Source organism: Trichosurus vulpecula, chromosome 5 (assembly GCF_011100635.1).
Source record: "Trichosurus vulpecula isolate mTriVul1 chromosome 5, mTriVul1.pri, whole genome shotgun sequence".
NCBI lineage: Eukaryota > Metazoa > Chordata > Mammalia > Diprotodontia > Phalangeridae > Trichosurus > Trichosurus vulpecula.
In genome coordinates, this window is record NC_050577.1 from 67,823,096 (window position 1) to 67,848,011 (window position 24,916).

Here is a 24,916-nt window from a genome sequence, read left to right on the forward strand (position 1 = left end):
TGGAGCAAGTGGAAGCTAGTGACTTTATGAAAAATCAAGATGTTATAAAACAGAACCAAAGGAATGAAAAAATGGAAGACAATGTGAAATATCTCATTGGAAAAACCACTGACCTAGAAAATAGAACCAGGAGAGATAATTTAAAAATTATTGGACTACCTGAAAGCCATGATCAAAAAAAAAAAAGAGCCTACATATTATCTTTCAAGAAATTATCAAGGAGAACTGCCCTGATATTCTAGAGCCAGAGGGTAAAATCGAAATTGAAAGAATCCACAGATCGCCTCCTCAAATAGATCCCCAAAAGAAAACTCCTAGGAACATTGTCGCCAAATTCCAGAGCTCCCAGGTCAAGCAGAAAATACTGCAAGCAGCCAGAAAGAAACCATTTGAATATTGTGGAAAAACAATCAGGATAACACAGGATCTGGCAGCTTCCACATTAAGGGACCAAAGGGCTTGGAATATGATATTCCGGAGGTCAATAGAGCTAGGATTAAAACCAAGAATCACCTACCCAGCAAAACTGAGTATCATGCTCCAAGGCAAAATATGGATTTTCAATAAAATAGAGGACTTTCAAGCTTTCTCAGCGAAAAGACCAGAGCTGAATAGAAAATCTGACTTTCAAACACAAGAATCAAGAGAAGCAAGCATGAAAAGGTAAACAAGAAAGAGAAATCACAAGGGACTTACTAAAGTTGAACTGTTTTGTTTACATTCCTACATAGAAAGATGATGTGTATGATTCATGAGACCTCAATATCATAGTACCTGAAAGGAACATGCATATAGACATGTGTAGACATATATATACATGTGTGTGTCTATGTATGTATATATGTAGGTGTGTGTGTATATATATATATATATATCACACACACACACACGCACAGGGGGCACAGGGTGAGTTGAATGTGAAGGGATGATATCTAAAAAAATAAAATCAATTTAAGGGATAAGAGAGGAATATACTGAGAGAGGGAGAAAGGGAGAGATAGAATGGGGTAAATTATCTCGCATAAAAACAGCAAGAAAAAGTGGTTCTGTAGGAAGGGAAGAGGGGGCAGGTGAGGGGGAATGAGTAAATCTTGCTCTCATCGGATCTGACCTGAGGAGGGAATACCATACACACTCAATTGGGTATCTTACCCCACAGGAAAGAAGTAGGAAGAAGATAAAAAAGGGGAGATGATAGCAGGGAGGGCAGACGGGGGGAGGAAGTAATCAAAAACAAACATTTTCGAAAAGGGACAGCTTCAAGGGAGAAAATTCAATAAAGGGGGATAGGTTAGGAAGGAGCAAAACATAGTTAATCTTTCACAACATGAGTATTGTGGAAAGGTTTTACATAATGATATGCATGTGGCCTATGTTGAATTGCTTGCCTTCTTAGGGAGGGTGGGTGGGGAGGGAAGAGGGGAGAGAATTTGGAACTCAAAGTTTTAAAAACAGAAGTTCAAAAACAACAACAAAAAAGTTTTTTCATGCAACTAGGAAATAAGATACACAGGCAATGGGGCACAGAAATTTATCTTGCCCTACAAGAGAAGAAGGGAAAGGGGGATGGGAGGGCTGACTGGGGAACGGGGCAACCAGAATATACGCCATCTGGAGTGGGGGGAGCGTAGAAATGGGGAAAAAATTTGCAATTCAAACTTTTGTGAAAATCAATGCTGAAAACTAAATATATTAAATAAATTTTTAAAAAAAGTCAGAAAAAAAAGAAAAAAAAATAGCTCACTCCTTACAAAGGTTTTCTCCAAACAGGTACATGAGGTATATATATTAAGTCACATCATAAACTAATTAGAGAAACATGGGAAAAAATTACCCAGCAAACCTGCAGACAGAAGGTTCATGACCAAATAAGAAATAAACTAAATGATCAATGTGGCAAAGGTGACAAAAAAAAAGAAAAGAATGTTAGAGGGGCTGTGAGAAAACGAAACAACGGCCCTATGAATGGGTACAACCATTCCAGAAAGCAAAGTGGAATTATACAGAAAATGATACTACACATATGTGTCCTCTGGATAGCTATACCACTGCTAGGCCTCTAATCAAAAAAAATCAAAGAAAGGAAAAGGTACTATATATATATAAAAATATTTCTAGCAGATCTTTTTCTGGTGGCAAAAAATTAAAAACTAAGGGGATGCTCATCAACTTAGGATGGGTGACTAAGCTGAATGATAAGAGAATTATTATACAAAACTGGGAAATAGAAGATTTTTAAAAGACATGTAAAGATTTATATGAATTGATGGGAAGAGAAGGAAGCAAAACCAGAATAACAATTTATAACATAAATATCATGTTAATGAACAATTTTGAGAACTTCTTTACAAACTGAAGAATAATGAAATAAGCAGGACCAGAACAATTTGTATAATATCAACAATGTAAAAAGAAATAACTCTGAAAGCTCTAAGAATTATGATCAATATAATGACTGGTCAAAATTCCAGAGGACCAATGGTCAGACGTTGTCAATTACAGAGGTGATAGATTTAAGGTGCAGAATGAGATACTTTGGTATACAGCCACTGAAGGAATATCTCTTGCTTGACTATGCGTATTTGTTGTAAGAAATTTGTTCTTTTTTTTCCCTGAAAGGATGGAGTGTGAGATGGAAAAAAAGGTAGAAGGTGCTAGAGATATGGAATGTTGCATGCACTTTATTATTAGCTTTACTTTTTAGTAAGAGTCCTGTCAAAAAGTGGGAGTATTCTGTAAATGTAATACTAAAAAAAAAAAAAAAAAACTTTTTTCTTAAAAAACTATGTCAGTGCTCAAGTTCAAATGGAGTCCTTAGAAATTCTAGTATGGACCAATTAATTACAATGTACTCTGAAAAAAGGGAAAAAAAAGAACAAAATAATGCAAGGATTTAGGATTTGGACTTCACAAAATGATCCTAGCTACGCTAGAGGAGTATACCAATAATTTCTATATTCACATCTCACTAGATTTAGCAGATATTAATTGTTGTCTCAGCACAAATAGGTACCAAAAAAGTGTACGTTCCGGCCAAAAAGTCAGTGGTTCTTTCCCAAAAACAGTCATAATAACCCCCCAAAAAAATTCCAAACAAAAAATACAAATTCTGGAAATTAGCAAATGAATGAGAAACCTGAAGATCCAGGCCAAAGCCACAACTGAGCTTTCTCTGTTATTAGCTGATGGGAAATTCCCACCACACAAATCTCTGTAATTATCAAATTTAGGGCAGAAAAATCCAAATGACTTTTCAAAAATATGCTGGTTGCCATAAAAAATATGTTACTACTGATCTAGTATTTTTAAAGCATAGAATAATGAACAAAGAAGAGATACCCATCTTGTAGTTTCAGTGCAAAGCCTAGTGAAAAACTATCATAGTTATGATCTGTTCTGCCATCACTGCTCATCTTCTACTTCTCACCATTTTCATCACTGTAATGCAATTCAGCCTATTTCCTCCTCTTTGTTACTGCTGTTCAGTCATTTTAGTCATGTCCATCTTTTTGTCACCTTATTTGGGGTTTTCTTAGCAAAGATACCAGAGTAGTTTGCTATGTCCTTCTCCAGATCATTTTACAGATGAGGAAACTGAGGCAAACCTGCCCAAGGTCACACAGCTGGTAAATGTCTGAAGCTGGATTTGAACTCATGAAGATGAGTCTTCCTGATTCCAAGTCCAGCACTTTAACTACTGAGCAACCTAGGTGCCCTATTTCTTCCTCTACCTCAAACCAACTACTTACACTATGCTGGACACTATGGGGAAAACAAAGAAACATAAAATTCAGATTTCACTCTTAAGGATCTCAAAATTAGTATAACAAGACACATGGAAAAAAGAAAATTAGCAATATAAAGCATTTAAGTGCCAAAATGAATGGTACAGAACAGGGGTAGGGAACCTGCAGCCTCAAAGCTACATATGGCCTTCTAGGTCCTTGGGTGTGGCCTTTTGACTAGGTCCAAGTTTTACAGAATAAATTCTTTTATTAAGGGGATGTGTTCGGTGAAATTTGGATTCAGCCAAAGGACCACACTCGAGGACCTAAAGGGCCACATGCGGCCTCAAGGCCACAGGTTCTCCACCCTGGTACAGAAAATGTTACAGAAGTCTAAGGAAGAAGTCATCAAAGAAAACTTCATGGAGAGATTGAGATTTGAGCTATAACTGGAAAGATGAGTAACATCTGAGTAAGTGGAAGGCTATAGCAAAGGCACTGTTGAAAGGGGGGAAAATGGAATGAACCAAAACAGGAGACAATATGTATTATGTCCAGGAGAACAATCTAATTGGGATAAAGATTTCATGTAAATGAGAAACGGGAAATAGGGCTGGAATAAGTTGATGCCACATTGTAATCTACCTTAAAGAACAGGCTGAGGCATATAGAATTTCTGCCTTGGGCATTTGGGGAGTTGGGAGTAGTAGAGCACATGGAAGATACTGACAATTTTTAAACATAATAGTATCAAATTATTGAGAAATATATATTTATATATACATATATATTTATATGTATTTCAGGAAGATTATACTGGCAATGGAATGCAAGAGAAATTTGTGTGGATGAAAGCATGGATGATCAGGTAGGAAGCTACTGAAGTAGATAAAAAAAAGTGATACAGGCCTGGACTAGGTCAAGGCAATGTAAAGGAAAGTAAAGATGAAAAAGATGTTACCCAAGAAAGAATCAATATCAAATTGGCAGATTTGATACCTGATTATATGGTTTGGGGGATGGGGCAAGAGAAAAGGAAGAGAGTTAAGTCTCAGTCACCTTTGAACTTGGACGACTAGGAGAAAAAGAAATACTGCTAATACAGTAGTCTGAATAGAAAGTTACTTTCTGAGATGAAGCCAATGGTACATTTGGAAATATCTAATAATCCTAAGGAAAGAAAAATGTTGGTAAATATTCACTCTATAATTTGAATGTTGTTGTTGTTCAGTTGTTTTCAGATTTGCCTAACTCTCCGCAACTCCGTCTAGGGTATCCTTGGTAAAGATACTGGAGTCGTTTGCCATTTCCTTTGCCAACTAATTTTATAGATGAAGAAATGCAGGATTAAGTGACTTACCCAGGGTCTCACAGCTAGTGTCTGTGGCCACATTTGAACTCAGGAAGAGGAGCCTTCCTGACTCCAACCCTAGCACTCTATTCATGTGCCACTTAGCTGCCCCTCTATAATTTGAAAGCAGAAGTTAAATGTTTCAAGAACATCAAAGTACAGTTTCTACAGCAGTATTTTATCAGCAGTGTTAACCTTAGAGTTAACTTCACAATTTAGGATACTATCAGGTAACTACATACTTTGAGAGAATGTCATGGAAGTCCTGGCAATAATTCCAGAAAAATAAGTCTGAAAACCAAAAAGCAAATATAGACAGCACTAATGAAACAAAACAAGTAAAAAAAATTTTCATCCAGAGTAAGTTCAGTACCTTCTCTGGTATACGTGAAATTATGTAGCTTTTCTGGTACATAATTCTTTGATTTGTAGTATCCATCAGTTCTGGACACTACATTTTAAGAGGATCATTGACAACCAGATGAAATCCAGAAAAGGGTAAAATATCTGAGAATTATATCAAACAAAAGTTCATAAAAATGAAGTTATTTAGCTTAGAGAAGATATGAGAGTTATCATTACAAAATATTTTAAAATTTATAAACCAAAAGACAGAGTGTGCTCCAGTCAAAACTAGAATTAATGGCCTAAAGACACAGCTAGATATGTAGACAACTTCTAACAACTAAATCTGTTCAATAACATTCCAACTTCCCTTAGGAGTGCCTGGGTTCCCACTCTAGAAATATATAAACAGACTGGATAAAATCTATCAGGAATGCTATAGAATGGAGGTATCAAACATACCACTGCTACTGAGTGTGACCACCAGATTAAAATGTAACTAGGAAATATTTTTAAAAATAATTAAAAATACAACAGAACAAACAGTGTTAATACATGGTTTTCTAAGTTAACACGTGGCCCACAAGCATCCTTATGTATGGTTTACTGGTCTCCATTTCTATTTGAGTTTGACACCAAAACTGTATAAAGTATTGATAAATTGGGTGGGAAGTTAGAAGAGGTAACTGCCAAGGTCCAATCTAACATTAAGATATAAGGTTTATTTTCCCATCACTTTCTCAAAGCTGTTTTTTTTTCCCCAAATAGAGAATTCTAGAATTTAAAGAAATCTTTGAGCTGATTTTGTTCCATTCACTATTTACTGATTGAGTGACAAAGTATCTATTAAGTGCTACTATGGGCCAAGCACTGTGCTAAGCACTCAAGAAAAAAAAGAGTCCCTGTTCTCAAGGAATATACAAAATATACAATATACTGTATATACAAAATAGGCAAACCAAAGTTCAGTTTTAGGACAGACTGAAAGGCCCAGAGGTCTTAAAGGTTTAGTAGTGGGGCAGATGGCAATGGTGCCCTCAAGGGACTGTAGGCCAAGAGGACTTGAGGAGACAGACAGCATGGAAGTTTTGTAGTCCTTCATCTCACAGGAAGAATAGAAGTTGCAGACTCCCATCTCCTGTAAGTTCTGCAAGCAGTCAAGCAGCCTAGATAAAAGGAAAATTCAAAGGGGAAGAGCACCCCACTGGTGGGAAGTCTCCCACCAGGATGAGTTCTGGGGCAGGGGGAGGGGTAAGAGGGATAAGAGGTAAGGAAGAAACATGGATGATGTAAATGAAGAAGGAATAAAACAGTTTAAAGACTGGAAAGGTGACACTGCAATACTCAGATGGACTTGTGAGTTTATCAATGTTGGTGTTTTCTAAGCATTGTTGCATACTGCAACCATCTTGGTAAGGGTGAAAGAGGAGAGTGTAAAAGCTGGCTATAAATTTCACATTAAAAAAACTAAGATCTTACAACTGGTCCCATCATTTCCTGGCAAACAGAAGGAGAAGAAATAGAAGCAGTGTCAGATTTTATATTCTTGGGCTCAAAGATCACTACAGATGGTGACTGCAGCCATGAAATTAAAAAAAAAAATATTTTGAAAAGCTTGCTCCTTAGAAGGAAAGCTACGACAAATGTGGACAGCATACTAAAAAGTAGAGACATCACCCTGCTGACAAAGGTTCAAAGCTATGGTTTTTCCAGTAGCAATCTATGGCTGTGAGAGGTGGACTATAAGGAAAACTGAGCACCACAGAATCGACACTTTCGAATTGTTTTTTGATAATCCCTTGGACAGCAAGTAGACCAAATCAGTCAATACTTATAGTAATTTAATCCAGGCTATTCAATGCAAGGTCAAATACTGAAACTAAAGCTTAAATATGATGAGAAAATGGGACTCACTGGAGAAGATCCTGATGCTGAGAAAGACTGAAAGCAAAAGGAAAAGGGAATGGCAGAGGATGACATGGACAGACAGAGTCATGGAAACAACAAACATGAACTTGGACAGACTTCAAGAGATAGTGGAGGACAAAAAGACTTGGCATCCACAGGCTCATGAAGAGTTGGACAAGACCGAACAGCAATCCTATGTAACTTTTTAGATCCTCTCATAAATTCACAACAGAGTGTCACCTACCATGCTAGGGGCCTTCCTCACTTTCTCAATGTTTCCCTCATTCTCGCCACATTACCATACCATCTTTTTCACTCTCATTTCATTGATGACATCTTCTATTGAAAATGTCCTTCAAAATTTTTTTATTTGTTATACTCTCCTCCCACCCACCCTGAATCTCTCCATTACCCTCTGGGTGACACTCATTTTTAAATGCTTTGGAATCTGTAATGTTCCATGACACAGCAACAACAGAATAGCATTGACAAAAACGGGTGATTTTTAAAGGAAATGTGGTATAACTGCAAGAACTTTTCAATTTCTCAAAGGCAATACAGCTTGCTTTCCTATTCAGTCATAGGCACAAGTCACTGTCTATTTGCAGTGTCAGAGATATATAGTACATATCGATGAACGAAAGCTATAGATGGTCCATCTAACTGCATATCATAGCTAATTAGTTTATAAAGAGACTTAGATTCCAAGCTAAGGCCTTTGGACTTTATTTTTAAGCAATGGGGAACATCAGAGATTATGAAGGTGTATTGTGGAGGAGAAATATTCAAGAACTATTGCTGAAGCGCAATTAAAAATATAATAATGGCATTCGCCATCCCCTCAAGTATGCAGATTTGAAACAAAATTTGATTCTTTCCCCATAATCACCTACCCACCTCCATCCACTGTTTTGTCAATTGTTGATCATACCACATTTCTGACACCTCTCTTCCCCAACTAACCCTAACACCTGTTTCTTTTATTATGAAGTATATTTTATTTTATACGTTTAAATATATCTGAGACTAGTTCCATAGTCAAAAGGATCCATGACACAAAAACTGTTAAGAATCTCTGTCTCGGGGCAGCTAGGTGGCGCAGTGAGTAGAGCACCGGCCCTGGAGTCAGGAGGACCTGAGTTCAAATCCGGCCTCAGACACTTGACACATGTACTAGCTGTGTGACCTTGGGCAAGTCACTTAACCCCAATTGCCCTGCCAAAAAGCAAAAAAAAAAAAAAAAAAAAAAAAAAAAAAAAATTAAAAAAAAAAAAGAATCTCTGTCTAGACTAATAGTAATGAAAACTTGTACCAGTATTGTTGAAGAGAGGTAGTGAGAAGTGGCAACAGAAATTTGAGAGATGAGGTTAGGAGTACTGCCTAAGCTGTTGCCCTTCTATAGCAACATTAGAAACATTTGGATATTGATGTAATTACTACCAAATTATATATTTTTCATCATAGGAAACCTACAAAAGTAGGAAAACATAACCTATAATCACAAAATCCATACCTAAAGGTACCACTCAACAGGTCAACCCTGTCTTTTGGAATTAGAATTCTTTCCCATTATTAAAGCAGTAAAATAATTTTTACTTCCTATATCTCATAAACAAGTCTAGAGCAAGACCAAAGTCAGTAGTCAAGTCAAGAAGCATTTGCTAAGCATTTATTATGTGCCAGGCACTAGGCTAAGTGCTGAGCATATAAACAGAAGCAAAAAGAAAGATAGTCCCTGCCCTCAAGGAGCTTAAATTCTAATACAGAAAGCCATACATAAAGGAGTTGAAAAAGGAGGGGAGGAGTGTTGTGACAAGTCCAGACAGGAAAGCTGATGAAGCACAGTGGCCAAATCGGGAGAATAAAATGTCACTGATCTGGACCATTCCTCAAAATAGAGGTCGTAAAAGGAACCCACCAATGGGAGTACTAGTTGGGTTCCACTTTAATAATTGCCTAAAAGTTATTTTTAAGTAGTAAGACTGCATACTCAATTACAAGAATGAATTCCTTGGTTACATAATGATATATATAACTGTCATTTATTACAAACTTGCATTGTGGTTCAAACAATCAAAATTTTTCAAAAATGCAATGGAACTTGCTTTTCCATTAGAGTACTAAACCAAAACATGAATAAAAGGAATACTAAAAGGACAAGGAATTTCAGAAGAGGGCTAACTCCTAAGGTCAAATGTATTTCAGATAATACAAATGAATTTTTATAATACTTAATCTAACAACCATAATTCCAGCAAAATCCTTGCCTGACCCACAAGACCTTCAACAGAACAGTTATCCAAATTGAAAGAAAAAAAATATGCCAAGAATAGAAAAATGGCATAAAGCATTAAAAAAAAATAACAATACAGATATTATTAGAAAGATTAACTGCCAAAAACATAACATTAAATTGGGAGGGGGGGTGCACTGAGATGTGAAATTATTAACTTTCCACTCTGAAAGTTACCTCAGTTGTTCAGCAAAAAGACTAAGAATTACATATACTATTTAACATGAGGCACACAAAAAGCATAGCCAACACTAATTCCACTCAGCTAAACACATGTCATTAGTCATAAAGGCAAGACAGGAGGCAGATGGCTCAGAGTAAGTCATCATCATTTTTTTAAAATGTGTGTATACTAGTGACAATGGGTCAGTGATATTTATCTATGAAGGGCATAAACAAACTCAGAATTCATTTTTAAAGATAATTTTCAACATAAACTTACCTTAATAAAAGCTGGTAAAAAAAGTTTTACAAAAGATTAATATAAAGGTAGTACCACTTCACAAAAATTTGACACTTGGTCCACTACTGATCTCTTCTATGTAAAAAGAGAGCTGCTAAATTATATTTTTTTTTAAAACTAACCTGCCAAATTTAGAGGACAAGGTTAAAAACTTTCTCAGTTGTAATGTAGTTTTATTTCATTAAACATATAAATGTAAATTACAAAAATTACAAGCTAAAGGCATTTTAGTCCACAAACCTATCTTTAGTGCTTTTGTTTTTCTTTTTTTTACAAATCTAACAATTTAATGTTTATCTAATGTTAAACAATCTAAATGCTTATCTACATAAATAATATTCTTTATTACAGAGTTATTAATTGCTGTAAGATTCACATACCTGTCTCACTTCCAGATCCTGCTGATAAAGCTGGCATGATTTATTCTTCAGTTTATACCAAAAGATGAAATTCTTTCCACTCACAAGGAAGCAGTTAATTTCAGTTAAATTGCTTGTGGCTACGGTGTCTAAAAATAATCTTCCAATTTGTAAGCCTTCCCTAGAAGGGGCAGAAACAGATTTTGTAAAATTTAAAGAGCATTGTTAAACTATAAAACCATGTAGTAAAATTCTTATTTCAAATTAACAGAATGAAGAGATCACAATTCATGAGAAATGCTCTCTTAGTGACAACATTCAATTGAGACATTTTTAATAGACGTTAGATTTTCAATTTTAAAAACAAAATATGAAAGCCCTTTATGGAAAAATTAATTAAATTAAAATTTTAAGTATTTTCCTGCAAGGGAAAGGTAGAAGAAAGTAGTTAGGAGTTCAGGTGACACTTCTGGGTGTGAGGGCTAGATGAAAGACTTGAGTGAATTCTTCGACCAAATGCTAAAATACTATTGTATGTCTTTCCTTCAGTTATCATGAATTCCAAAAGGTCACATTTCTAGAAGGAGAAGAGACAGACAATATAGTCAGTGGCTTATACTTGATTTTTATAAATTAGTACCCTTTTCATATAATTAATAAGTTATTAAGTTAAAGATTTATTTAACTTATGTTTTTAGTCTATTGCTATCCCCTCCCTCAATATTTAAAACATTTAAAATAAGTAGATTAAATTATAAAATATACTTTTAAAGTAACTTAAAAAACTCTTTATACGGAGAGTCCTAAAAGTCAGAGCGCTGGCTTAAAACTTCATTAAGACTTTTGGGACACACTTTATCATAAATTTCATTATTATCCTTTATATAATCACCACAAAAGTCGCTTAAATATAGATAGATAGATAGATATTTTTAAATTATGACACACATCCAAAAGCTTTTAGGTAAAAAGAATGTAAAAGAAGTTTTAAGAATTCTAAATTAAGACTGACACTGACCTAACACTTAAGAGTTACCAGGTGGTTCAGATTAGATCGCCATATCCCAAAAATGGATATAAAAAAAAAAATCAGGCAACTGGTGTGTGTGTGTGTGTGTGTGTGTGTGTGTGTGTGTGTACATGCACACACTTAAATATTCTTATCATATTTATCACAATATCCAAATTAGTTTCCCTTCTATCTGTAAAGTTCAGGTTAAAGGTTTATTTTTAATGTAAGTTTACATTACTAAAAGCAGGTAAAAAAAGTTTTACAAAAAAAGATTACTACAAATGTGTTAAACATTTTACTAAAATTTAGCATTTGGTCCACCACTGCACTCTTCCATACTTCTCAGTTAATTATATTACAAAATAACTTGCCTACCAAATTTAGAGAACAGGGTAAAAACTTTTCCAATTTTAAGTTTCTAATTTGGCTCTATTGAGAAATGGGAGGAGAGAGGGAAAGAAAGGCATCATTTATTTCAATGTCTGTCAAAGTGAAAAGTTAGTTTAGCAAAATCTACCATGGAATAAATTGTCAAATAACTGCAATATTTTTATTTTATTTTATCACATTACAAAAACTGGTACACCAAAGTACAACGCATATAAAATGGGGACCAGGGAGACAAGTGTTTCGCAGAACGTTAGCTTCATGAACTTAGACATTCTTTTTTAAAATGAGAAGAAACAGCAAAACAGACTTTATTAAATGGATGAATTTCTTAACATGTTCTCCAGGTTGATAATTAAAAAGCAATACTATCTTCACACCACCGTTAATTCTATTGGCATAAAAATATAAAATGACAAATAATCCATTTTAAGAAGGATTTTCTTAAAATGGAGAGTTAAGAGACAAAGTAACACATTCAACTCAGCCAAAGGCATGCAATGCATTGGATAGGAAGAAGTAAGATTTGTTGTAGTGAGGTTTTTAAAAGGACAAAGTGCTCTAAGTCAGACAGACAAACAGCCAACTCTCCATTTGGAAGACAGTTTCACAGTCAACCTCCACTCATCTTCTCAAGTTCAAGTTATTATTAGTCATATACATTATTAGCCTTCCTTTTATACAGAAACCTAAGGTTTTACCAAATGAAATAAAATGATCTGATACAAGCGGCTTTTTCCAAAAAATGTTTTATTCCATTATAATAACTAATTAAGATGGTAAGTTTCAATAAGAAAAATTTTCTAAGCTGCAGTTTGGCTGACCCACATGAACTCCACATATTAAAAGGTCATTCTTTTTTTAATTCCAAAAATGCCATTCTTTTTTTAAATTTCAAAGTAAATCACTCAATATTAATATTTCCAAAGTCTTAATAGCTGAGCATAGTTATTCCTCCCAGAACCTTCATATACATTAATGAAAAAGAAATAGCCTGATGAAATCCTTAACAAGAAAAATTCTTAATATCTTGCTGGAAAAAGGTAAAAGGAAGGGGGAGGTAACTTGCAAATTATACTACATTTTTGCAGTGATTATGCTATTTTCTTTGGCTAAATTTATTGAAAATGCTTTGGAATTTGTCAGAATCTAGCCCTAAGTATTACTGACTGCTGTATGGAATCGATTTGCTAAAACACAGAAATACCAGCTGTTACAGTACGTCCTGAGAGGGATTACTGAATATTCTTAAATTGAAGTTCAATCCATCTTTCCATAAAAAGTAGACCCAAATGCCAGGAATGTAACAGCAGTATCAAGTGCACCTGAGGCATTTACAATACCCAATAGGACTTTTAGAATCAGCCTTTAAAAAGGCTTATTTTTGAAAATTCATTATTCCAGTTGTACCTTGCTTCTATATATCACACTGTATCAGATTTTTCTGGCATCTGTCATTTGGAAACAGTGAAATATGTGAAGGTCTAGGATTCGATGTTAAATTTCCACAAGGCCCTAGTAACCTCCCAGACTCCTGTAGTACTTCTGACATCTAGTGGTCAAACAGTAGAGATACATGTATTTTATCATATTTTTTGTTTAAAAAAAAAAACTGGTTGAGTTCACATGTCAAAGCCTCATCACTTCATACACAAACAAAAACCAAAAAATCCATAAAGTTTTACATGACATACTTGAGAAAACTAAGTGCTAACAATTTCTAAATAGTGCTTCATTTTCTTCACTTACATTTTAAAGCAAGCACTTAGTCTAGAACACAAAAACTTATGTACCAGCAATGTCCACTATAAACACAGTAATTTATCATTAAACTGTCCAAAATTGAAACGACAAGCTAATGACTGTGATCAGTAAGCCAATTAAACAATGAAAACTAGGCCATCAAAGTTTTGAGGTCTAGTAGAAGAAAGGAAAGTTAATTTGAAAATGACTTAAAAAGACTAATTTTTTTAAATTTTCTATATTTTATGTACATGTAGATCTGTTACATAAACCAGAGTGCTTAAGTCCAATTAAAAACATATTAGCTGCTACAATCATCAGAGGAGCATCTATGAATATCTGAATTAAAAACTTCTATCAAAAGGACAATTTTTCACAAAATTATATTGGGTTTCAGTAAGGTGTAAACTTAGAGGTAAACTTTCTTAAAATAACCCAAAGCTTACTGCACTCCATCAATAAGAATGTTAATCTACAATCTAGAAATCTATGAAATCAAGAAATACTAGCATCTAGAAATACCATATGGCAAAATTTACTTTCAAAAGGTTTAAAAAACGAACTAGATTAAGGAGATACAAATTCCCTAATCATAAAGAGATATGTTTTCTGTCACAAAATTAAAAAGGTAGAAATTCCAATTATCTATCTCCAAATTCATATTTATCAAGCATTAATAATATTTGTTGGACAAATTGTCAAAAGATATGAACACATAATTTTCAAAAGAGTATCAACAATCACACTAAAAAGTGCTCTACATCACTAATAACTTGAGAAATATCAATTTAAACAACTTTAGGGCTCCACCTCATACCTATCAGACTGGCAAACATGAAAATAGGGGAAAATAACAAATGTTGCAGGGGCTATGATGTTGGTGAAACTCTGAACTGGACCTGCCATTCTGGAAAACAAGCTGGAATTATGTGCAAAATGGGCATACCCTTTGACCCAGTTATAGGCTTATTCCCCAAAGAAATCAAAGAAAGAGGAAAAGGACCTACATGCACAAAAATATTTACAGCAGCTTATTTCTCAGTAGTTAATAATTTGGAAATTTAAGCAAGTGTCCTCACACCGGAGTATGACTAAACAAATTGTGGTATATACTTGCAATTATTATTACACCATAAGAAATTATGAAATACACAATTTTAGAAGAAATTGAGATCTCTATGGACTCATGCAGAGCAAAAGTGAGCAAAAATCAGAGAATAACTTATATGATAACATTAAAGGGAAAAAACCTTTGAAAGACTTTAGAATATCGATCAATGAAATGATAAACTTCAAATCCAAAAGAATAAAGATGAAACATGCCACTTATGGAAATCACAAGACTTCCTCATACATTCCTTAATTCTTCTTCATGAAATCACACATCACATTAGAGAACAAACCACTCTTCAAAGTCTAGCCTTAATTAGAGCCCATAGGTTTTGTTTTTTGTTTTTTGTTTTTTTTTAGAGGGGAGTGCAGGGCAATTGGGGTTAAGTGACTTGCCCAAGGTCACACAGTTAGTAGGTATGTCAAGTGTCTGAGGTCGCATTTGAACTCAGGTCCTCCTGACTCCAAGGCCAGTGCTCTACCTAGCTGCCCCTGAGCCCATAGGTTTTCAATGAGGTTTAAATAGGTGAGTTCCCAAGATATCGCAGAATATTCATTTTTATCCCTTAGATTAATTTCTTAACCTTCCATGAAATGTGATCTGGTACAAGGTCATGTTGCAGTATCTAAATTCATTTGGGAATTTCTGTAATTTTCTCCTACTTGTTTGGCAACTCCTTTCTCAGTCTCCTTTGCTGGATCTTCATCCAGAACATGCCTGTTAACTGTGAGTATCCCTCAAGGCTCTATCTTGAGCCTTCTTCCCTTCTTCCCTTCTCCGTTTACCTCCTGGTACCTCCTGGCTAACCTTGGCTTCAAATCTCAGCTAAAACCCATCTTCTACAGGAAGCCTTTCCTAATGCCTCTTAATTCTTGTGCCATCCCTGTTGATTATTTCCAATTTATCCTGTGTTTAACTTGCTTGTACATCAAGTTCTTTGAATGCTGTCTTCCCCATTAGACTGTTATTTCTTTGACAACAGGGACATCCTTTTACCTTTTTTTGAATCCCTAGCAGTTAGCACACTGCCTGGCATATAGGAGGCACTAAATAAATGTTTATTGACCGACATTAAAATTATATGAACAAGAATCACTACCCAGTTGATAAATGGTCAAAGAATATGAGCAGGCTGTTTTCTAAGGAAGAAAACAGCTACTGCCAAACATATTAAAAAATGCTTCATTTCACTAACAATTTGAGAAATGGGAATTAAAGTAACTCTGAAGTTAAACCTCATACCCATCAGATTGATGAAATAAAAACCATGACAAATGCCAGAAAGGCTATGAGAAAACAGGCACATTAATATATAGTTGGTGGAACTGTGGTCCAGTAATTCTGGAAAACAATCCTGAACTCCCCAAATGCCCAAAAAGTTATTACTCCGTGCATAGCCTTTGACTGAGCAATATTACTACTAGACCTGTATCCACAGAGTCAAAGAGAAAACTTACTTTGGCTTTCCTCCTTTTCCTATCCTGACTTCATGGTGAACAGCTAGAGTTCTCTGCAATTGTCCCCCAATCCTGGAATACAACACCCTTAAGGGCAGGATTCTTTTTGCTTGTATTTTTGACCCTGGTACTTTTAGCAAGTGCCAGGCACATAACTGCTTGTTAAAGCAGGATGATTTCAGAAAAACCTGGAAAGATGTACATAAACTGATACAAAGTGAAGTGAGCAGAACCAGGAGAATGCTGTACACAGTGACAGCAATACTATACGATGAAGACCTGAATGACTTAGCTATTCTCAGCAATACAATGATCTGGTACAAGGTCATGGACCCATGATGAAACATGCTATCTGCCTCCAGAGAAAGAGCTAATAGTGTCTGAATACAGACTGACGCATACTATTTTCACTCTTTCATTCTTTTTTTGTTGTTTGAGTCTTGTACAAAATGACTAATATGGAAATGTTTTACATAACTGCACATGTATAACCTCTATCAGATTGCTTACCATCAAGGGGAAAGGGGGAAAGATGAAGGGAACTCAAAACTTTTAAAAAATACATCAAAATTTGTTTTTATGTGTAATGGGAAGGAAAATATTATTTTTTAAAATGCTTGTTAATTACTGAAAATACTACTAAATAATGTACATCTTCCCTGCTTATTAGGTTTCAAGAAGTCACACTGTCACATCTTATTTCTTATGAGGTAGGATAATAGAAGATGGGTAAAGAGATTTCTATCAATATACTTTAATCCTTTCGAGTATTATAAAGTAATTGATTTAATCTACAAAGTTATAAATTCTTAAGTACATTGTCAAATACTCCTTTTAAATTCAAGTAAAAGTAGCAGATTCCCTAAAATTGAGTGGGAACATAAATTAGCTATTATTAAGATTCAACATTTTCTCATTGTTCATTTAACCAAACTGAAAAATAGTCATATGCTTTAAAGTAATATACCTGCTAATTGTGGGGAGGGAGAAACCTTCATTTTGCTGTTTTTGGTTTGAGAAAAGAATGACAAAAATACAGCTGAAGTCAGAAAATTTTAAAAGAAGAGTAAGAAAACCCATACTAAAATATTCATTATGTGTATATACTTAAAGGGAAATACGCTCAACCAACAGGCTTAATACCGTATCCAACTGTATACTTACAGGTTGATGGACCTGTCAAATGTATTATTAAAGAACAACAGAATTAAACAGAAAAGAGTAGAATCGAGAGGAGGGTGGGGAGTGGGGGTGTTCAACTATATATTCTAATCACACTAGGCTGAAAGCTATCCAATATTTTTCCATGTTCTATCAATGGGCACTGACCAAAAAATAAAATAAAATAAAATAAATGAGCTTCAGGTTACTAACCTTCTACTAATGAATTTCTCCAAACATAGTTAGATTGGTCTTCAAAAAGCAGACACACAGTTTATCACAGGGTCCATACTTACAGACACTTATGTGTTATATTGGCATAGCCTTAAAGAACCCTCCACAACACAAGAGATCAGGATGGTAGAGGAGTAAAAACGGTCAAAAGGAATTAAATGATCATTGTTCCAAAACTCATCTATAAAAAGTAATTTAACTCTTGGTATTCTCAACACCTGATCTACCAACAGCAACAAAGACAGTGTTGGAGGAACTGAACAATATCCACAAGAAGTACTATTTCATTTACTACTTGATCATTCTACTCTATAGTACTCAAAATAAGCATAAACATACTACCAGGAAGATAATTGTTGCTTTTGGATCTAGTTGCTAAGGATGAAGTAGAAAATGTATAGAAAGAGCTTCATAGGACTGTAAATTTAGAAATGGAAGGGACCACCAAAATAACCAGTCTATCTCCCTTTTGTTTTACAGATGAGGAAGACAAGGGCCAGTAAGATGATATAATCTCCATAAGATCACACAAACAAGTGGCAAAAGGTAGAATTTGAGCCCAAGATCTCTGACTGCATAAGCAAAAGTCTTTCTACTCTACTGGCCCAGAATCCTAACCCAAGAGCCTTTGGAAGAACACTGCTTCCAGTGCTGCCTGGTCACTGCTTCCAAAGCCACAGCTACGGAAGACCCAGAAAAAACTCTTGCCACCAAAGTCTTTGGCATTACCAAATGGTTCGACATAAAAAATTCACATGATGTTATCAGTGGAAATGATATAAAAGAATGGGCCTTACCATCTGCTTTGCAACTTTATCTTAAGGATCATGTAGCCTTTCCATCTGACTTGCAATGAAAACCTTCCATATATACTGTCTCCTCCAATAGAATATAAGCTCGTTGACAGCAGAGACCATCTTGACTTTTTCGCATGTCCAGCCCTTAGCAAAGTACTTTGCACAGATTAAATGCATGTAAATAGATGCTTTATTCATTCATCCACCATACCACATCGACCTCCAATGTGAAAAAAAAATTTAATATTCAGTAACTTTAAATGCAAAAATGAGTAAAGGGAGGACAGAGAAAACTATGTTGGAAAACGTGTTGTGAGATCAAGAAAAATCTCAATAGCCACACCATAAAAACTATCAATAAGAGAGTCACAAGGTACTAAAAGTAATATGAAACATCATCATGAAAAGCAGAATTGGCTATATATTTACAGAAAGTCAAAAAGCAAAGAGGAAACAAAATAATATTTGTTAATAGCTTCAGTAATTAGCAGGATACAAAATAAATCCATAAAAATCAAAAGTATTTCTACAAAGCAGGTGGCAGACGTAGAAAGGGAAGTTCCATTCAAAATAATCAAAAGGTATATAAAATATCTAGGAGTCAATACACCAAAACACACTCAAGATCTATATAAATACAATAACAAAACACTCACTGAAGAAATAAAGGACTAAAGTAACTGAAAGGATACTCATGCTCCAGGCGGAGTCAGGTCAACATGTTAATAATAATACTACTTAATTTACAGATTTAGTACTGCCAATAGAATACAAAGCTAAAGAAATATAAAAGAAAATTTACTTGGAGGAAACAAATGTAAAGGTGGAATAAAGAGAGAAGAGCACTTCCAGACTTCAAACTATGTTAGAAAGTCATAATTATCAAAATTACTAAGGGTGCTAGTTTTAAAACAAGCAAAATCAATGGACTAGGTTAAATAAGAAAACAAATAACTGAATTCAATAAATTAATTTATGATAAGTCCAAAAACATAAAATTGCCTAAGACAGAATTATATACTTATTTAATAAGAACTGCTAGGAAAACTGGGAAGCCATTAGTTACAGTAACAATTATTTCAAAATCAACAGTCAGACTGTTTGGAACAAGGCCAAAATAAATTCCAAATAGGGAAAGAAAAAGAATAAAGATAACACTAAGCCACTAGAAAAGCTCCAACCAAACCTAACAAGTTTTTGTTCTGAAAGGTGGCCGAAGGCCCAAAAATACTGATTTTATTGCCATTTGAGAAGTTAAACATGAAACATTCAACATAAAAAGACTGAAAGGACCTATAGAAAACTTTAACAAGTATTTGATCTCCTAATCAAACAAAAAGGCTGGACAGCTGAGGACAACACTGGTCATTTGCAAAACATTATAGATGATAAATAGAGGGGAAAAAATGTAAGTTTATTCCATTATTTCCCCGAAAGAAATTACAGAGAATGATTGAAAATAATAAGCAAAGAAAAGCAATTAAGGATAAAAACAAATACGCTAAAAACTTGGCATAAGAACTAGTTAAACAAGATCATCCCGAGAATATTTATAATTGAAAAAGGAATCAGAACAATGAACAAGTAATGAAAAAAAAGACCTGCTGACACTTTTCTAGATATCTACCTTAATCAATAAAGCTAGCATATCGTTTCAGTATGTTGACTAGTTTTGTTAAATTTTTTTTTCATTCAACTAAAATTTTTTCTACAAATTCCAAAAAGTAGTTGATATTTGGTCGTCCTCATAAGGAGTTACCGGACCTTAATGAGTAGGGAGGGTGACATGTTTCAGGAAAAATCAATTTGCAGCCTGTAAGGAGGAGGCAACAGAGTAGCAAGAAACTTGAAGCATGAAGACCAAATAAAGAGCTACTGCAGTAGTTCAGGCAGGAGGTGAAAAGGGAATTAACTAGTGCAGGAGAGATATCCTGGCAGAGAACTGGGCAGGGTCAAGAGAGTAGAGGTCATGGTGTGGACCTCCAGCGTAATTTAAAACTCTACATATATTATTTCATTAGATTTATTCATTATGTGCTTAAAATAATTATACTGATAACTTTTGCCCTCCAAAAAATTATAATCATTAAATAGAAAATTTTATTCTATCCATAAATATGAAAAATCTAAATATAAAATTATAAAGACTAATTATAAAATTATAAATAATTTATATGGGAATTCTGTAAAAAATAAAAATTCAGCAGGATTTCATGTACTTATTGCTATCTATAAGACTTCATATTAAATCTTTGTTTTACAAATTATGTTGAATATAAATAACATTGTTAATGAAGTAAGTTTCAACTTGGAAGATATTTAACATACTATAATAATCATATATAAACTTTTTTCTTATTTGAACAAGGATTTGCAATATCTGGCTCAATACCAGACAAATAATAAATCTGATTCTGTATGAAATTTATTTCTGTATTTTGATTTAAAGAAAGAATAGAATGAAAATGCCTACTCACAAATGTGTTAGAAATGGTAGAAGACTTTTACAAGCTCTCTTGCTGAGATGAAAATTTATTTTGTTATTTTTAGCCACCTAAATTGGTTACAATTGACAACTCTTGATTGGTTACAATCAAAGACAATGAGTAAGAGAGTAAGAGTTAAGAAAAATCTACTTTTCTACTGGCTAATGACAAGTACTGTATTAAATGATAAATGCTATTACTTAGCATCTGCACCAGGGAAGAGAAAAAGGAAAAAAAACTCATGCACTATATACATATATATATATATTATACATATATATATATACACACACACACACATATATGTATATATAAATAAAAGAGAAAGAACCAGAGACAGACAGAAACAGAGAGAGAGAGAGAGAGAGAGAGAGAGAGAGAGAGAGAGAGAGAGAGAGAGGAGGAGGGCGAGGGAGAGGGAAAGAGAGAGAGAGAAAGAGAGAGAGTCGGCAACACCTATGCTATACTAGCCAAAATATATTTTAGAACCATAAAATAGACACTAACAAGTTTGCAAAGGAAGTAATGGCAATATAGAAAAAACACAATGTTTTAGTGAAACAAAAAGAATAAATTAGGAAATATAAGAGGACAGCAAAAAGGATTTAGCTGACATTAGATAACATGAATTTTTCGTGGACTCAGCACAGAGTAAGAGAAGATAGATAGTATGGAACACTGCCTTTGTATACTAAATTCACAGTGTCTTGTACATAATAGTTGTTTAATAAAATGACCATTGAACTGAAATGAACTAAGGATCTGCACAACCTGAAATGTGGAATGACAAAGAAGGAGTACAATGGGTGAAAACAGGTCAGAGATGAACTGGTTAATTACAGGATCAAGACTGTGAAGAGAAGAAAGTAAAGCCCCAGCAAGTGATGGGCTTGGAAAAATATGGAAGAATGAAGGAATAGGAAGATGGGGGGGGGGGGGGAATAGGTTTAAGGGGAATGAGGCAGGTGGAGAAATGGAAGGAAAAGAGTTTATGATCAGAGAGAGGAATTTAAGTGTTCTGTGCCATGGAAGTGGCATCATTTAGGGGTAATAATGAGGCCTAAGTAATATAGAATCATATTAATGTGAGAAAAATAGTACAATGAAAATTAAAGAACTGATATTGAGGTTTATGAACTGGCAAGCTAGGGTCTATAATATTGGTGCAAACGTTTCCTTGAAGAGAAGGATAAGAGTGTGGATTGAATCTGAAAGTAGACTGAGACAAGTACTTGAGAAAGAAAAGGGATGGCCGAGGGGCCAGCAGAGTAAAAATGATTGATCTAATAAGATAATACAGATGAATGGAGTAAATGATAAAGAAGGAGAAAAGTTACTGGGAAATGGGGAGGGGGATCCAGAAGAGGAAATGAGGAGCAAGGAATATAACAATACCGCTAAACTTGTGAGACATGTAAGAAGGAGTAGCTCTCGCTAAAGAGCATCTTCCAGAGAAAGTGAGAGAAGAACAAGAAAAAAAAAAAAACCCACCCAGAAACAGAGGAATATACAAAGACTAAAATCATGAAAATAAAAACAAAATGCAAAGGCAGCTGAAGCCTGATTAATTTCAACTACATCCTGGAACATAGGTAATGAAACATACTTCCTTTCTCTTAGTAAAGATTCAGATTGTTAACTGTGGTTTTTAAACAATTTTTTGTCACAAAGAAATACTAAGTGGGAGGAGGAAATATACTGAGAAATTATTGCAATGTTTTTAAAAAGTTTTAAAATAAAAACTTTCTAAATGATATTTTATTTTTCCCAGTTACATGTAAAGAAAAATTTTATCATTCATTCTTTTTAAATTGAGTTCCAAATTCTCTCCCTCCCTCCCTTTCTCCCTCCTTCCCGCAGACAGTAAGCAATTTGATATAGGTTATCATGTGTGATTATGAAAAACATAAAAAATAAAAACTTTTAAAATAAAAACTCTTTCAAATAAAAAAAATTATTAAAATTCAAGGCAGGAAGTGATGGGATCAAAATAGAGATCTCGCAGACCCTCTTCCAAAGGGTCGATGGATAGATTCATGAACTTCAACAAGAAAAAAAATTATCTTTATTTTCATTTACTATCAATTGACATTTAGTATTTCTTTCAATTATTAATGTATACAGCCACAGCAGTTTAGCAGTAGCTATCTGCAACTTTGTCACCTATAAAAATCACGCATCTTCATATTGCACTAAAGTTGATATAGATATCTTTAAACAGCAATTAGTCCCCTTCACTTGCCTAAATTTTTAAAAGTATTGTCTTCGTACTTAATGTATTAATAAAAAAGCAAATATATCACTCTAGTAAATTTGATACCTGTTTTAATATTATGTTTCCTTTGTAATCTATTTTATTTTACTCCATTAAAAACATTCTTCTGAGAACAAATCCACAGGCTTCAAATTGCCAAAAGAGTGACAGACAAAAAAAGTTAAGACCCATCCCCCCCACATACATGTACACACACACACACACACGTATGTATGTATGCATATATATACACTAATTTCTTTCTCTCTTCAAAGCATCTTTCTTTAAAAACCTACCAAACCTACACGTACACACAAGTTAATGAGGCATATAAACATCAGAATAATTTGTAGTCGATTCAAATAATAAGGGGAAAAGAAAATAAAAATACATGTACTATTCTGTTTGTAAATTTGGCACTAAGCAATACTTTTCAGGATCAGCAGAGGGTGCCATTGTTTTGTTAAACTACAGAAAACATTTTTTTAAAAAACAAGAAAATGAAAGATATGAAAATGTTTACACTAACGAAAAATTACTAAATGACTCTTCTTTTTGTTGTTTTATATTTCACTACAAGATACGGTAATATCACCCCCTCCTCCACCCACCCTACAAACACAAAAATTTTTTTTTTCTTTAAATGGTATTGACCATCCTCAAAAATCTTTGTTGGCTCAAATCTTGGACTAAAGGCTCAGGCTGTAGACATCACTTCCTGGTCACCTGAGTAGAAAGCAATCACAAGAAGTTGCAGGAGTCTTTAATGCTTGGTTGATGTATCATGATGGGAAATTTATGCAAGAATGCTTCACTCAGCTGAATCAACCTTGAGGTGTCCTTAATGCCTATCTCTTTTGGATATTTTTCCTTTTACTTCGGCCATGTAAATCCCCTTTTGTTGACTACTGAATGATTTCCCAATGTCACATTTGTTCCAATACTGAACCTAAACTACAAGAAGACAGGCCTGAGTTAGGTCCAGTCCAGAATACAAGGGATAGCTTTCTAAGAGGGAGATGGGGATGTATCTACCATTTGTATCTACAAATGTAGATACAAAACCACAGTGGTTTTATAATATACCTGAGACTGCCTATATGAGAACCCATTAAACTTCTTCAACCATAACAAGCTATAATACAAACATCAAAGTTTCTTGGTATGAAAGCCTCACTGGCTGTGCTATCCAGGTTTCAAAGTAATAAAAAAAAAATACAACATAGAAGAAATGCTAAGCAACATTTCGCTTGCCAAGTATAAAATTTAAAGGTGCTTGTTTTAATTTGGAATCATAAATTTCTGTAAGATCTATTGACTGCCTACACCCCACAAAATTTCCAAATAACCTAGATAAAGAAGTCCTGAAACTAACTGAGCAAAACATCTCACCGAAATAAAAAGAAACTCAAGATGACTGATTAAATGGCTTTTAACTAGGATCTATCACAGAATATACTCTGTATCAGGTAGGAGTCATATCGAACAAAGCATTCCAGGCACCATATCAAAGTTCTTAATATTGCTTCAAAGCAGATGGCTGAAAAGAACATACTATAAAAGCATAAGGAACAACAGGTCATCAAGTAACAAAGCCAAAAAATGTTTTTAAATGTTTAATTAAATATGTAACACAAACAACACTCAAAAAACACTAAATCATTATGACATTCTATTATAGTATTTGCATCATACTAATGAAGCAACACAGACAATGTGACAATGGATTCTTTATATCTAAAAACAGTACAAAGATCATGTATTTCTAATAATGATAACTGAAATTTATGTAGCACTTTAAAGTTTACAAAAAACTTGACATAAAATCTC

At 34.2% G+C, this 24,916-nt stretch overlaps 1 protein-coding gene across 1 annotated transcript in view; it reads right to left on the reverse strand.

Annotated features, from left to right (window-relative positions):
* Positions 1-24,916, reverse strand: part of MPP7 (membrane palmitoylated protein 7) — a 255,931-nt gene that overhangs the window by 189,577 nt on the left and 41,438 nt on the right. Inside the window, exon 2 of the mRNA XM_036759638.1 lies at positions 10,466-10,625. Within this exon, the coding sequence (XP_036615533.1) occupies positions 10,466-10,502 (37 nt within the window). The 5' untranslated portion in view covers positions 10,503-10,625. The remainder of the gene's footprint in view (positions 1-10,465; positions 10,626-24,916) is intronic.